The sequence below is a fragment of the Dreissena polymorpha genome, chromosome 1, assembly GCF_020536995.1.
Source record: "Dreissena polymorpha isolate Duluth1 chromosome 1, UMN_Dpol_1.0, whole genome shotgun sequence".
In the NCBI taxonomy this organism is placed as follows: domain Eukaryota; kingdom Metazoa; phylum Mollusca; class Bivalvia; order Myida; family Dreissenidae; genus Dreissena; species Dreissena polymorpha.
This window is the reverse complement of record NC_068355.1, coordinates 18500704-18516912: the sequence shown is the minus strand read 5'-3', so window position 1 is coordinate 18516912 and position 16209 is coordinate 18500704. Positions and strand designations below refer to the sequence as shown.

General features: G+C 38.2%; 1 protein-coding gene and 1 long non-coding RNA gene across 9 annotated transcripts; both read left to right on the top strand.

Annotated features, from left to right (window-relative positions):
* The first annotated feature begins 1950 nt into the window (after positions 1-1950).
* On the top strand, positions 1951-12328 carry LOC127873065 (uncharacterized). Of its 8 annotated transcripts, XM_052416650.1 has the most exons (9): positions 1951-2073; positions 2344-2472; positions 2664-2795; positions 3066-3194; positions 3466-3594; positions 4291-5067; positions 5906-5980; positions 8606-8734; positions 11162-12328. In XM_052416650.1, the coding sequence occupies exons 1-9, from the start codon at positions 1959-1961 to the stop codon at positions 11368-11370; spliced, it is 1824 nt and encodes a 607-aa protein (XP_052272610.1). In that variant the 5' UTR covers positions 1951-1958; the 3' UTR covers positions 11371-12328. The 8 variants fall into 8 exon arrangements, with proteins under 8 accessions (XP_052272610.1, XP_052272638.1, XP_052272628.1 ...); XM_052416678.1 differs by lacking the exon at positions 3066-3194; XM_052416668.1 differs by lacking the exon at positions 3466-3594.
* Positions 12329-12707: 379 nt separating this feature from the next.
* LOC127873061 (uncharacterized) lies at positions 12708-14735 on the top strand. Its single transcript, XR_008045954.1, has 2 exons — positions 12708-13056; positions 13336-14735. It is a non-coding gene; the product is annotated as an uncharacterized LOC127873061 (long non-coding RNA).
* The last annotated feature ends 1474 nt before the right edge of the window (positions 14736-16209 follow it).

Here is a 16209-nt window from a genome sequence, read left to right as displayed (position 1 = left end):
TTTAAATTTATTTTTTTATCAAGCAGTTCACAAAATTATCATATACATTGTATAAGTCATAACTTAAGTAACACACCTCCTAAGAGGCCACCAATTGTTGTACGGCCTAAGCAGAGTTCAAACCCACAGCATTAAGTTATTGTGGTCAAAAAGTGCACTAATGCAATACAAAGGTCTAATAAAAACATTTACTGTACAGACATTGTGAGGAAGAGCCACACACACACACACTAGAAACACACTACCTACAGATAGAGGTATTCAACAAAATTTAAACCTTGAAAGTAATTGGTAAGAGGTGACAAACAAATCTACACAACAACCAAAAGGAGTTGATCATTTATTATACCCCCACTAAACGAAGTTTAGGGGGATATATAGGATTGAGCTTGTCTGTCTGTGGTCGGTCGGTCGTGTCGTCCGCTCTCAAATTTAAGTAGTTTTCATCCGATCTTCACCAAACTTGGTCAGAAGTTGTATCTAGATGAAGTCTAGGCTAAGTTCGAACATGGATCATGGCAGGTCAAAACTAGGTCAAGGGATCACTTAGTGCGTTTTAAACATTGAGCATGGTGTCCGCTCTCTAATTCAAGTAGTTTTCATCCAATCTTCACCAAACTTGGTCAGAAGTTGTATCTAGATGATGTCTAGGTCAAGTTCGAATATGGGTCATCCGGGATGCAAAATCTAGGCCACGGGTCACTTAGTACGTTTTACAAATTCAGTATGGTGTCTGCTCTCTAATTCAAGTAGTTTTCATCCGATCTTCACCACACTTGGTTAGAAGTTGTATCTAGATGATGTGTAGGTTGAGTTCGAACATGGGCCATGCAGGGTCAAAAACCAGGTCACGGGGGTCACTTTAAACATTGAGATTGGTGTCCACTGTTTTTTGTGATCAGAAGACAACATGCAAAATATTCTGTGTCAATGCGGCATGTGGGGGTTTTCGTCACGTCTGTGACAAAGCTCTAGTTGCAACACCAGTCTTGCCAATTAAGCTAAACCCTTTTTGTCTGGTCTAAAAACCAGATATGCATGTAGATGAGTTCCTTTTCTGCACTGTTAGAACAGGAAGGTTCAAGCCAGCTCCTTTGACATCATCATCATCATCATTATCTGTATGAAATAAAGCTCCCCTTTTCAACTGTGACAAAGAAACTTGTTTAGGCCTTTCATTGTGTTTTTACCTCTTACACTTCATTTCACTGATATAACGATAAATATTTGTGCATAACACAAGTTTTTGCAGTGACACTGTTGGTATTTAAAACTTACTTGTTTACATATAGCAACGAATACAAATAAACAGGAACTGGTAACTGGTTTGTTGTGAAAACCACAGAGGTTAAACACTTTAAAAATGTAAAGACAATAGTGTATGTTTATTACTAGGTTCATAACTTTACCATTTTTCAAGGGATTGGATACATACTTGCGGGACATCTCTGGTATTTTGTACGTTGTATGTTATTTTACTCAAGAAGGTGCGTTACCGCAACAAAACAACATAGCTTTCGGTTTTTCATTGGTAATTTTGTCAATAGTAAAGATATTTAGATGAAATGAAAAGTAGATGACATTATACATCTGTATGATGGTACTGCTTCTTGCTACTAAGTGCTTTCTTAAGGTTTTGTATGCCCCCTTCTTCGAAGAAGAGGGGGTATATTGTTTTTTGCCTGTCTGTCATTCTGTCTGTCCCAAAACTTTAAGGTCAAATATATGTGTCAAAATCTCTTAAAAAATGTGGAGAAAACACTGTGCGTTTAGGTTTACAAAAATGTGGAAAAAGAGGGCATAAGTCATCCTATAGATGCTGACAGCTCTTGTTTGACCATATGTTTAGTGTAGCTCTGGAGAGCAAAGACCAGACCAGTGCTAAACTTCATCGATCACTTTATTACAGTGTACATTAACATAGTGTCTTTTTCTCCTTTTTCTAGACACAAAGCAGGATGTGGAGGGTATTCCAATATCCCGGACAGGAGCGGTACACCAGCGTTGCAGTGTCAGTTCAAAACCAAATGAGGTGTCAAAGCCCCAGAAATGACGCTTTCAAGTACATGACAGGTAGGTTCATTGGTTAGATACTTAAGCACTTGCTATGTATGTACCTCTGTTCTTTAACAGCTGTTTGTCATCTTTATGCGTGAATACCTCAGTATGATCTCGAGGACTTTGTGTGGGTGTGTACCTCTGTATAACTGCACTGTTTCCTGTGTGTGCCTCTGCTTGCTTGGATGGTAGGTTGCAACATAGCCTAGAACAGACCAGTACAAACTACCTTGATCACTTCATTACAGTCTACATTAACATGGTGTCTTTTTCTCCTTTTTCTAGACACAAAGCAGGATGTGGAGGCTGTGCCAATATCCCCGACCAGTGCGGTACACCAGGGTTGCAGTGTCGGTTCAAAACATGATGAGGTGTCAAAGCCCCAGATAAATGACGCTTTCAAGCACATCACTGGTAGGTACCTTTGTAAGTTACTTTAGCACTTGCTACATCAGTATCTCTACTATTGCACTGAAACTTGTATACTTAAGGTTTGTTTGAAGGCAGGTTTTTTGTAAGTCCAGATGACCTTGACCAGACCAGTACAGAACTGGTCACTTCATTATAGTCTGTATTACACCTGTGTCTTTTTCACTATTTTCGAGATGGCGTGCAGGAAGATGTGGAGGCTGTGCCAATATACCCGACCAGTGCGGTACACCAGGGTTGCAGTGTCGGTTCAAAACCAAATGAGGTGTCAAAGCCCCAGATAAATGACGCTTTCAAGCACATGACTGGTAGGTACCTTTGTTAGTTACTTTAGCACTTGCTATGTATGTACCTCTGTTCTTTAACAGCTGTTTGTCATCTTTATGCGTGAATACCTCAGTATGATCTCGAGGACTTTGTGTGGGTGTGTACCTCTGTATAACTGCACTGTTTCCTGTGTGTGCCTCCGCTTGCTTGGATGGTAGGTTGCAACATAGCCTAGAACAGACCAGTACAAACTACCTGGATCACTTCATTACAGTCTACATTAACATGGTGTTTTTTTCTCCTTTTTCTAGACACAAAGCAGGATGTGGAGGCTGTGCCAATATCCCCGACCAGTGCGGTACACCAGGGTTGCAGTGTCGGTTCAAAACAAGATGAGGTGTCAAAGCCCCAGATAAATGACGCTTTCAAGCACATCACTGGTAGGTACCTTTGTAAGTTACTTTAGCACTTGCTATGTATGTACCTCTGTTCTTTAACAGCTGTTTGTCATCTTTATGCCTGAATACCTCATTATGATCTTGAGGTCTTTGTGTGGGTGTGTACCTCTGTATAACTGCACTGATTCCTGTGTGTGCCTCCGCTTGCTTGGATGGTAGGTTGCAACATAGCCTAGAACAGACCAGTACAAACTGCCTGGATCACTTCATTACAGTCTACATTAACATGGTGTTTTTTTTCTCCTTTTTCTAGACACAAAGCAGGATGTGGAGGCTGTGCCAATATCCCCGACCGCAGCTGTACATCAGGGTTGCAGTGTCGGTTCAAAACAAGATGAGGTGTCAAAGCCCCATATAAATGACGCTTTCAAGCACATCACTGGTAGGTTCATTGGTTAGATACTTAAGCACTTGCTATGTATGTACCTCTGTTCTTTAACAGCTGTTTGTCATCTTTATGCGTGAATACCTCAGTATGATCTTGAGGACTTTGTATGGGTGTGTACCTCTGTATAATTGCACTGTTTCCTGTGTGTGCCTCCGCTTGCTTGGATGGTAGGTTGCAACATAGCCTAGAACAGACCAGTACCAGTGTTTTTTATGCCCCCGGTAGGCATATAGTAGTTGAACTGTCCGTCCGTCAGTCAGTCAGTGTGTCAGTCTGTCCGTCCGTCCGAAAAAACTTAAACGTTGGCCATAACTTTTGCAATATTGAAGATAGCAACTTGATATTTGGCATGCATGTGTATCTCATGAAGCTGCACATTTTGAGTGGTGGAAGTTCAAGGTCAAGGTCATCCTTCAAGGTCAAAGGTCAAAAAAAAAAATTATTTCAAAGCAGCGTTATCATGAAGGTGCACATTTTGAGTGGTGAAAGTTCAAGGTCAAAGGTAAAAAAAAATAATAATTATTTCAAAGCGGCGCAATAGGGGGCATTGTGTTTCTGACAAACACATCTCTTGTTATGTCTGTCTGTCTGTCCACCAGATGGTTAAGGAAAAAGCCATTGAGTTTCTGAATGTTTGTGAAGAGGAATGGACAAATGAAATTTCTTACGCTGCCTTGCATACACTTACAGATAACAAGAGGAACAAGCAGAAGATGCTGCCTCTGTCTGAAGACATTTCAAAGCTTCAGACACACCTTCAGAGAACTTCTGAATCATTGACGGAAGCTTTGGAAGAGAGATTTTTTAAACATAACTGGGAGCTTCTCAGCAAAGTAACACTGGCAAAACTTGTTCTATTCAACAGACGGCGTGGCGGAGAAACAGAGAGAATTGAAGTAGTGCATTATGAAAACAGAAGAAATAAATCAGAGCAGGCACCTAAAGAAGTAGAAGATTCTTTAAGTGAAACAGAGAAAGTCCTTTTGAGAACACTGTCCAGAGTTGAAATTCGTGGGAAAAGGGATCGTACTGTCGCAGTCCTTCTTACTCCGAACATACAAAAAAACATTGATCTTCTGCTGAGATACAGAGCAGACGCAGGTGTAGATAAAGAAAATGCATACGTTTTTGCAAGATCCAATTCTAGGTCGCAGTTTCCCCTTAGAAGTGCAGACGTCTTAAGAAAATTTGCAAAAGAAGCAAGTCTGGAATGCCCAGAAAGTGTCACTAGTACACAATTGAGGAAGCATGTTGCCACAGTGGTCCAGATTTTGAATCTCAGCAAAAACGATTTGGAAGTATTGGCAAGGTTTATGGGGCATGACATCAATATTCATAGATCATTCTATCGCCTCCCACAAGAAATAATCGAAGTGGCTAGGATGGGATGTCTTCTGACAGCCTTTAACAAGGGAACTATTGGACAGTTCAGCGGGAAGTCCATTGATGACATAGATCTTGAATTAGGTAAGATGAGAAAAGAAAATGAGTCTTGACAAAGTTGTGTGAAAAGCAACAGTGTATGAATTTTGAATAATTTAGGGGTGGCAATATAAAATATATTAACTGCTTAACTGGTTAATTGATCAAACATCAGATTATCAGTTAATATAATCGGTATCAGAATATTGTTTTCTAAAAAAAAAAGAACAAGCTAAACACCATGTTTAGCCCACTATCCTTTTCAAATTGCATTTTTCTTAGGTTCCCCTATCAGTCGTTCCATATGCAGTTCTTGTTATTGCATCAAGTCAGAAACTGCTGGGTGGTTTTTGACCAAACTTGCCCATCTAGTCAGAAACTGCTGGGTGGATTTTGACCAAATTTTGCCAGATTGTTCCCCTAGCGGCCTAGTCGGTCAGGTCAGATCAGACAGGTCAGGAGTTATTGCCCTTTGTATGAAAACTGACTGAACTTCTTGTTATTGAATCTAATCAGAAACTAATGAGTGGATTTTGATGAGATTTACAAGATTGTTTTCCTATAAGTCGAGTTGGTATGTAGATGCGGCCACATTTTCAACTTCTTCCATATGAAACTTGATCAGAATGATTGTGCAAAATGTAGGTCAGGTTTGAATCTGGGATAAGACACTAAGGCATGGGGCCAAATTTTAGAAAAGCCTTTTGACCACATTTTCAATTTTATCCCAATGAAACTTGGACAGAATGGTTCTCTGTATAATTGTAGGTGAGATTTGAATCTGGGTCAGCAACTAGGACATAAGGCAAGATGTCTTCCTTCTTACAGTCTTCTTTTTGAGTGATGCAGGGTCATGATAATGCTATTGTTCTTTCTTTGACAGACAATGGTGTAAACAGTGAGAGTGAGGATAGCAATGATGAAGAGGAAATTCATGAAGCAGATGACTTGACTGAAAGTTAGCTAAAATTCATATAATCCATACATTGCCCACTGTTCATGAGCACATTTTTATGCCCCTGAAGGTGGGCATATAGTGATCGTACTGTCCGTCTGTCTGTCTGCCCTTCCGTCTAAAATTCCGTCACACAATGTAGCGTTTAGGTTTCCAAAAATGTGGAAAAACACTGCGTTTAGGTTTACAAAAATACGGAAAAAGGGAGCATAAATCCTCCTTTGGTGACAGCTCTTGTTTTCAACTCTTAAGGCCATATTTAATTCCCACATTTCAAGTTTGAAACTTAAATGTATGTATAAAGCTTGTTGAAAAAGTGTGCATTTGTACCCCTGTAAGTTGTTTTAGAACAGCATACTGGTACAGTATTGAAATATATATATATACCGGTATATACATACTACTCACTCATGCATTGGTGTTTGCATCCGCTCCACACCTTGGTTAAAGGTTTTGTTGCTCTTTCTCTTTAACTTTGTTATTATTACGTGATGGATTTGTTTCAAACTTAAAAATTGTGTTCCTGATCAACACATATACCATTTGACACAAGAACCATAACTTACCCATATTTCAAGAATTATCCCCCCTTTTAACTTAGAATTGCAGGGTAAAGTTTTGGTGCACTTTCAATCTATATTTGTAATTACATGTACTGGATGTTTTTGATTCAAACTAGTGTGGACATCATATGACACAAGGTCCATAACCAATATTTAATGAATTATGCCCATTTTTTATGCCCCCCTTCGAAGAAGAGTGGGTATATTGTTTTGCACGTCGGTTGGTCGGTCTGTCCACCAGATGGATTCCGGATGATAACTCAAGAACGCTTAGGCCTAGGATCATGAAACTTCATAGGTACATTGATCATGACTGGCAGATGACCCCTATTGATTTTCAGGTCACTAGGTAAAAGGTCAAGGTCACAGTGACTCGAAATAGTTAAATGGTTTCCGGATGATAACTCAAGAACGCTTAGGCCTAGGATCAGGAAACTTCATAGGAACATTGATCATGACTGGCAGATGACCCCTATTGATTTTCAGGTCACTAGGTCAAAGGTTAAGGTCACAGTGACTCGAAACATTAAAATGGTTTCCAGATAACTCGAGAATCCTTACGCCTAGGATCATGAAGCTTCATAGGTACATTGATCATGACTGGCAGATGACCCCTATTGATTTTCAGGTCACTAGGTCAAAGGTCAAGGTCACACTGACTCGAAATAGTAAAATGGTTTCTGGATGATAACTCAAGAATGCTTACGCCTAGGATCATGAAACTTCATAGGTACATTGATCATGACTGGCAGATGACCCCTATTGACTTTCAGGTTACTAGGTCAAAGGTCACGGTCACAGTGACTCGAAACAGTAAAATGGTTTCCGGATGATAACCCAATAATGCTTAGGCCTAGGACCATGAAACTTCATAGGTACATTGATCATGACTGGCAGATAAGCCCCTATTGATTTTCAGGTCACTAGGTCAAAGGTCAAGGTCACAGTGACTCGAAACAGTCAAATGGTTTCCGGGTGATAACTCAAGAATACTTAGGCCTAGGATCATGAAACTTCATAGGTACATTTATCATGACTGTCAGATGACCCCTATTGATTTTTTAGGTCACTAGGTCAAAGGTCAAGGTCACAGTGACAAAAAACGTATTCACACAATGGCTGCCACTACAACTGACAGCCCATATGGGGAGCATGCATGTTTTACAAACAGCCCTTGTTACTTAGAATTTTATGTTAATGTTTTGATGCACTTTCAGTACATTTTTACTGTATTTGTATAAAACATAAACTAATTGTTCCTCGTTATCACCCACATCAGAAGACTGGAGGGCCATATAACACTCCCAACTTTTTCAAGAAGTGTCCCCTTTTAACTTAAAATTTCCAGTTAAAGTTTTGGTGCACTTTAAATCAATTTTTGTGATTACCTGAAGGATTTGATTCAAACTACTGCTTTACTTTTCTGTTTTGCACGCTTTCCATGTTTCCATGTGATTGTCCCTATATGTTGGAGAGGTGTCAAACAGTGTATTTTTAGCTCACCTGAGCACAAGGTGCTCAGGGTGAGCTATTGTGACCACTCACTATCCGTTGTTAGTCCGTCCACACTTTCAAATGACATCTCCTCTGAAACTATTTGGCCAACTATTTGCCATGGCAACCAGCAGGAAAAACTTTAAAAATCTTCTCTTAAACCACAAGGCATAGAGCTTAGATATTTGTCATGTAGCATTGTCTAGTGGACCTCTACCAAATTTGCTCAAATGTTATGTCGGCTTCTTGTCGGTGTTGTCGTGGTCTGTTTGTTGCTTGTTATATGTTGGTTTTGGGCTGCATGCTCTTTGTTTTGTGAAATGGCTGTGCGCTTTGTGTGCCGCATTTCCTGCAGGACTTCATTTTGTCTACTCTTAGCACTTGGTACATATATACCTCTGTATGTTCTTTAATGGCTGCCATCTGTGGATGTGAATACCTCAGTATGATCTTGGGGTACTTAGTGGGGGTGTGTACCTCTCTATGATTGCACTGCTGTCTATTTAGATCAGTACAAAACTCCTTTTCTTGCAATCTGCATTACCTTTTTGTCTTTTTCTCCCTCTTCCAGATGCCATAGAGGAAGATATGGAGACTGTGCCAGTATCCACACTGGGTGCTGTACAGGGCTGTAGTGTCAGATCTAATCCGGATAAGGTGACAGAGCCCAAGAAAAGTGGCAATAACCGGCCCAAGACTGGTAGGTTCCTTTTTGTTAGCTACGTTTGCACATGCTGTGTTTGTACATCTGTATGTTATTTAAAAAGAATGACTCCGAAGGGTCCACTGATTTATCAATTGATCCCAATAATTTTGTCCGCTCCATATCTCCTATGCCCCTGGTCCAATTTCGATGAAACTTCACAGGAATGTTTAGTATGAAGTCTAGTTATCATTTTGTTCCGCACGGATAATTTTTGACTGAGTTATGGCCCTTTAATGGTCATTGTAGAAAAAAAAATCCACTCCATATCTCCTATACTCCTGGTCCAATTTTGATAAAACTTCACAGGAATGATGATTATGAAGTCTAGTTTTGCATATTGTCATTTTGTTCCGCTTGAATAATTTTTGGTGGAGTTGTGGCACTTTAATTGTAAATTTAAAAAAAAGTTTGTCTGGAACATTTCTCTTAAACTATAGCTTGGATTTTAATAAAAATTCACACAAGTGATCAGTATGAGGTCTATAGTTGTGCATGTTGTCATTTTGTTGCGCTCTGATATTTTTTGACGGAGTTATTGCCCTTTTATGGTCATTTTAGAATAAAGTTTGTCCAAAGCGGTTCTCCTATACTATTTCTTGGATTTTAATAAAACTTTATAGGAATGATTAATGTCTTGCCTAGTCGTGCATATTTTCATTTTGTTCAACACAGATAATTATGCCCCCGGATCGAATGATCGGGGGCATATTGTTTTTGGCTGTCTGTCTGCCATTCCTTCATTCTGTCCCAAAACTTTAACATTGGTTAAAGTTTTGTGATAACTTTTGAAATATTGAACATAGCAACTTGATATTTGGCATGCATGTGTATCTCATGGAGCTGCACATTTTGAGTGGTGAAAGGTCAAGGTCATCCTTCAAAGTCAAAGGTCAACAACAACAAAAAAGGGGCGCATTAGTGGACTTTGTGTTTCTTTCAAACACACCTCTTGTTTTTTTTAATATTACGCACTCTTGGCTTTATGTTCCATAATTACATTACATATCGGGAGACATTTGACAAAAAAAATTATGATTAAAATCTGCAATGTAACAACTGTAATAGGTAGCAGGTGTATGCATAAAGTTGATACAATGAAACAATTTTCCCATGCTTTGCTCTACCATATTGATTCTAATTTGTACAGCGATTTTCTATCTGATGTGGTATTAACCTATAAATAAATTTTCCATGGTGGTAGTTGAAACCGAGAATGCTTAAAAAATCGTCTCTGTTTTTCAAAACCCTCGTAAGTCCAATTTAGCCACTTTTGAGGAGAAGGAAAAAACTAAATATCTCTGAAACGAATAAAACTGCCTGAATCAAATTAAATTAACAAAATTATTAACTTGTTGTACTGCCTATTATTAGATATTTGTCAACAATGAGTGATTGACAGGAAATGGGGAAAGGTCATCGCTTAAATGTTTGAAAATATTTGATTATTTTTCAGACTTATCAGCTTTTATCGAATGTTTTTTTAAGTAATACCATTTTTTCGACTTTATAAAATAGTTATACTGGTTTATCGAATTAATGAAATTTTGATTATAATGCGCATTAAAACAATGATTATGAAAACAATTGCACTTAAAAAACATACTTTTATTATTTGTAAACTTTTCAGCGATTAAGGGCCATGATGGCCCTCTTGTATGCATTTTTGTGTCGCCTGGTACAAAGTAGCCGCGACATATAGGGATCACTTCTTTGTCGTCCATCCGTCACAAATTTTGTCGGGAGCATATCTCTAAAGCTATTGATGCTATCAACTTTAAACTTCACACAGTTATAGAGCTCATTGAGGGGAAGTGCAGTGACAAGAACCATAACTCTGAGTGGTTCCATTTTTAAATTATCTCCCTTTGTTCAAAAACCTTGTCCTTGTCATATCTCAAAAAGTATGGAAGCTATCAGCTTCTAACTTCAAACAATTATAAAGCTCCTTAAGAGGAAGTTCAGGGTCAAGAAACCATAACTCTAGGTTTTCCCATTTTCAAATTATCTCCCTTTGTTAAAAACACTTATCTTTGAAATTGGCTCTCATTAGGTGACACCTGCGATTATTGATCGCTCTTGTTGACAAGGGTTCTTAATTTTGGCAATAGAAACTCCAGTTTTACCATGGTCTTATTTACCATTATAAATCATTGGCTTTAACAACTGTCAACCATCTTTTGTGTGCAAATACCACTGTGTTAGTTTGGGGAGTTTTGTGTGCAGGTCTGTGTTCTCTATCCAAGCCCTTGCTTGGTTTAAAAATGTTATTGAATGGGTCTGTTTCACATTAACTGTTGTGTGCCAATGTTTAAAAAGTATTATGGGGGAAACAGAAATGGCGTTCTATAAAAAAAAGCTTCCAGGTTTATTGTGAGGCGAATCATTTGACTTGTCATTCAATTAATGTTTGATATATTTCAGGAGAAGTAGTGAAGCTTACAGAACATCAGCACAGGCTACTTAAAACTTTGTTCAAAACAAATATAGCAATGAGAAGGGAACTACAGAAAGATGAGTGTGAAAAGGTTTCTAGGAAACATGACGCTCTTCAGAACCTCACCTGGAAAAAAATTAAGAACACTGTCCATAATTGGATAATGGCTGAGAAACGGAAAACAAAAAGATATTAACATTCAGAATGTAAGGCTAATTTACTGAAATGGATCGTCATTATGTGACTGAATTACTGTAAAGGATAAGCACTATTAGACTAATTGTTAATCATTATGTGATTGAATTGTTGTAAAGAATGAGAACTGTAAGGCTAATTATCCCCCGCCATAGGCGGAGGGATATTGTTTTGGCGTTGTCCGTCCGTCTGTCCGTCCGGCACTGTTGTGTCCGGAGCCATACTTTGGAAGTGCTTTGGCGGATTTCATTGAAACTTGGTATGAGTGTATATATGGATAAGAGGATGATGCACGCCAAATGGCATTGTACACCATCTGTTAATAACGGAGTTATGGCCCTTTGTATCTTGAAAAAATGCTTTTTAATATAAGCTTAGAGATTTATTTCCATTAACACATGAGCCAGAGCCACGAAACTTGCCATGGCTGTTCTCAATCATCTGGGGGTGCTTCACATTCAACACCCATAATCCTAGGGGCTAAAGTCAAGGTCACACATTGAGGTCAAAGGTCACAAATTTGATGAATTCTTCATTATTTAGTTATTCCTTTACTATGCATCAAGGTATTCACATCAAGGGTCAAGGTTACACAAATGCTTCATGTAAGGTTGTACGCTAAACCCCTAAACTGACCAGCATTTTTCCCATAATTATGTATACATCTTTGTACTTAAAATTACAGGTTAGAGATTTTGTGCTCCATCAAGGGAGAGCATATAGTCGCTAACTTGTCTGTCCTTCCTTCTCTCATAATTATATTCCGCCAAAGGCGGAGGGATATCAAATTGGTGTTGTCCATCCGTCCATCTGTCAGTATGTTCATCCGTCTGATTTGCACCCATCCTTGAACAAAATGTATGTGGCGGGGGATATCATTTCAACAAATTTGCTTGTTGATCATCATTTTAAGATTGATCATCTGTAAAGGATAAACATTGTAAGGCTAATTGATCATCCTTATGTGATCGTCATTGATTATATGTACAGTGATTGAATTACTGCAGAGTGTGAGCAATGTTAAGCTAATTGATCATCAATGAGTACTGTGAGGCTACTTTTAATCCTCATTATGTGACTGAATTACTGCAGAGGACAGGCACTTTTATGCTAATTGATCGTCATTGATTATATGTACAGTGATTGAATTACTGCAGAGTATGACCACTATTGGGCTAATTGGCCATCATTATATAATTGTCGTGTAATTGGATTGCTGTAGAGAATGAGCACTGTTAAGGTGATTGACCATCAATATATGGCAAAAATACTATAGAGAAACAACACTGTCTGGATAATTAATCATCATTTAATGAAAGAAATACTGTAATAAAACAGTTCAGTATGAGCTTATTTCATGTAGTAGTAATTCCTTTTTAGGTGTTCTTTTGTTATTTCAAACAAGGTTTAACAATGTTCTAGTTATTATTTGAGTAACTTGTTTTTATTGTTTAAGCAATTCTGAAATAGTTTATTATATTTTTATGTCCCCCACTATAGTAGTGGGGACATATTGTTTTTGCCCTGTCTGTTGGTCCGTTGGTCTGTCTGTTTGCGCCAACTTTAACATTTTGCAATAACTTTTGCTATATTTAAGATAGCAACTTCATATTTGGCATGCATGTGTATCTCATGAAGCTGCACATTTTGATTGGTGAAAGGTCAAGGTCATCCTTCAAGGTCAGAGGTCAAATATATGTGGCCAAAATCGCTCATTTTATGAATACTTTTGCAATATTGAAGATAGCAACTTGATATTTGGCATGCATGTGTATCTCATGGAGCTGCACATTTTGAGTGGTAAAAGGTCAAGGTCATCCTTCAAGGTCAGAGGTCAGATATATGTGGCCCAAAACGCTTATTTTATAAATACTTTTGCAATATTGAAGATTGCAACTTGATATTTGGCATGCATGTGCATCTCATGGAGCTGCACATTTTGAGTGGTGAAAGGTCAAGGTCAGAGGTCAAATATATGTGGCCCAAATCGCTTATTTTATGAATACTTTTGCAATATTGAAGATAGCAACTTGATATTTGGCATGCATGTGTATCTCATGGAGCTGCACATTTTGAGTGGTGAAAGGTCAAGGTCATCCTTCACAAGGTCAAGGTCATCCTACAAGGTCAAACATCATATAGGGGGACATTGTGTTTCACAAACACATCTTGTTATTTCAAAAGATAAATCTAGACAGATCATGTTTATTATATATGTTTATTAGCTCACCTGATATTATATATCATACAATTAACACTTTAGAATTTTTGCTCATGCCTTTTTGCCTTCGGTATTTTATATTTCTGAGCAATTCTGATACTAAAACTTTGTTGGTTTCCTAAAATGTGCTCATTAGGGTGTTTATATCCCTTTGGCAAACATTTGAGCTTGAAAATGTTCGAATTTAAATAACTTCTTTATTACCGATAGGAATTGATCTCTCGTAAGGGATTTATTGAATGACTGCACTGATATAAATATTGCCATAACCATTATCGAATAATCTTGGATAAAACACTGAGAAACTTGTGGCTGCATGTTTACTTGAATGAATGCTGTGGTGTCTTTAGGTCTTTTATGTAGTACCACATGTTGTTTGATGGATTCAATGCCAGAGTTCAAAACAGATTTTCTACTTATATTTTCTCAGTTTATTATTGACCTCCTGTAAGGGACCTTTCTCCATGACTGCGCTCATATAAATACTGCCAAGCTCCAGCAGGAGGGGTGTTTTTGACTCCTGGTGTTGCGTTACTTTGTAAAAATTTTGGCCCAATCTTAATGAAACTTGGTCATAATGTTACTATTGATGAGTTCCACATTGGGTTGTTTTGAGAAAAAATTAGGTCACTGGGTCAATTTATAGAAAGACCTTGTTAACACTCGAAAAGTTCTCAATTTGGTCCCAATCTTGCTGAAACTTGGTCATAATGTTACCCTCTAAAATCTTAGACAAGGTTGTTATTGGATTGTCCAGACTCAAAAACTAGGTGTTACTTGCTTGAAGACAAGAATTTGGGGAGTAATGGTCCCTTTACACTTAGAAATACATGTGTCATGATTTTCGATAAAAAAATTCATTTCAGTCCAGGTTTTCTTGTTAACATGCACACTATTGGGAATAGTTGTTTACCATCATGGCCTTCACCTTTTACTGACAAGCTCTCTTTCTACTGACAAGCACTTCGAATAGTTGAGGGCGATGAGACAGTTCTTATTGCATAATTATTAATATGCAAGTAAGCTATAGAAAAACAGCTATAGTTTATTTTGTTCCTCATGTTTAAATACTTCCTTACAAATAGTTTATTAATTTTTGTTCCTCGTGTTAAAATACTTCCTTATAATAAAAGTTACGAATTCTTGATTTTTATTTGCTTTCTTACTTTGACTGTTTGGGTATTGTCACAGCCAGGTTGTTGTCTGCGTGTAAAAACTGGACATTTTCAAATATCTTCAATACTATCAGAGGAATTAATCTGAATATAGACATGACATACTATGAGTGTGCTGTGTGTGTGTCCATACTGAGGTAAATACCACGGTATGATTGTGACATGCTATGAGTGTGTGAGGTGTGTGTCCATACTGAGGTAAATACCACGATACGACTGTGACATACTATGAGTGTGTCGTGTGTGTCCATACTGAGGTATATACCACAGTACGATTGTGCCATACTATGAGTGTGTGAGGTGTGTGTCCATTCTGAGGTAAATACCACGGGACGATTGTGCCATACTATGAGTGTGCTGTGAGTGTCCATACTAAGGTATATACCACGGTACAATTGTGCCATACTATGAGTGTGTGAGGTGTGTGTCCATACTGAGGTAAAAACCACGATACAACTGTGACATACTATGAGTGTGTCGTGTGTGTCCATACTGAGGTATATACCACGATACGATTATCTGCGTGTAAAAACTGGACATTTTTAAATATCTTCGATACTATCAGAGGTATTAATCTGAATATAGACATAGATACTCACTGACAAGGTCCATAACTAAAAATTAACCCAAACTTAGTTTGTAGCATCCTTGCAGATTTGTTCAAATGGGAGCAATTGGCCCCTATTAGGGGCAGCTAGAGCCAAAATGAAAACAACATTCAAACGTCTTCTCATTAAACGCTTGAAGGATCATCATTCAACTTGGTGTTTAGCACCAATATAATGTTCTTTCTGAAATTTGTTCAAATGGGAGTAATTGGCCCCTATTTGGGGCGGCTAGAGCTATAACTAGAAAAACCTTGAAACAACTTCTTTTCATGCACTGCTTGATAATCTTCATAAGCATAGTCAGCTCACGTGTGTACATAGTTATAATCTGTAAATATCTCCGTAATGACTTTAGTACAGCTTGTGAGAGGTGACTCTTGACCTCTACCCACCGTAGGACTTGGAACATTCCAGTCTTTGAATTTTGTCCTCTATACGAAAGATGAAGATGAAACCTTGGTCTGTAGGATCTTTATCAAGTTTATTCTAATGGGAGGTATTGGCTCCTATAAGGGGCCACTAGAGCTAAAAATAGAAAAATCTCAAATGACTTTCTCAAGAACCGCTTGATGGCTATTCATCAAACTTGGTCTGTGGCATGTTTATAAAGCCCTTTTCTCAAATTTGTTCATATGGGAGCAATTGGCCCCTATTGGGGCTGCTAGAGCTAAAAGCATAAATTGCTTTGAATGGCTACTTCTCATAAACTGGTTGATGGATCTTCATCAAACTTGGGATGTAGCATCTTTATAGGGTCCTTTTTCGGATTTGTTCAAATGGGGACACTTGGCCCCTGTTAAGGTCCACTAGAGCTAAAACTAGAAAAACGTTTAGAA

What these genes read in the sequence shown, in the direction of transcription:
- LOC127873065 (XM_052416650.1), top strand. Translation starts at nt 1,959, where the DNA reads ATGTGGAGGGTATTCCAATATCCCGGACAGGAGCGGTACACCAGCGTT. An exon ending in CGCTTTCAAGCACATCACTG is followed by an intron (nt 3,595 to 4,290) that starts GTAGGTTCATTG and finishes ATACACTTACAG; the next exon opens with ATAACAAGAGGAACAAGCAG. An exon ending in CAATAACCGGCCCAAGACTG is followed by an intron (nt 8,735 to 11,161) that starts GTAGGTTCCTTT and finishes GATATATTTCAG; the next exon opens with GAGAAGTAGTGAAGCTTACA.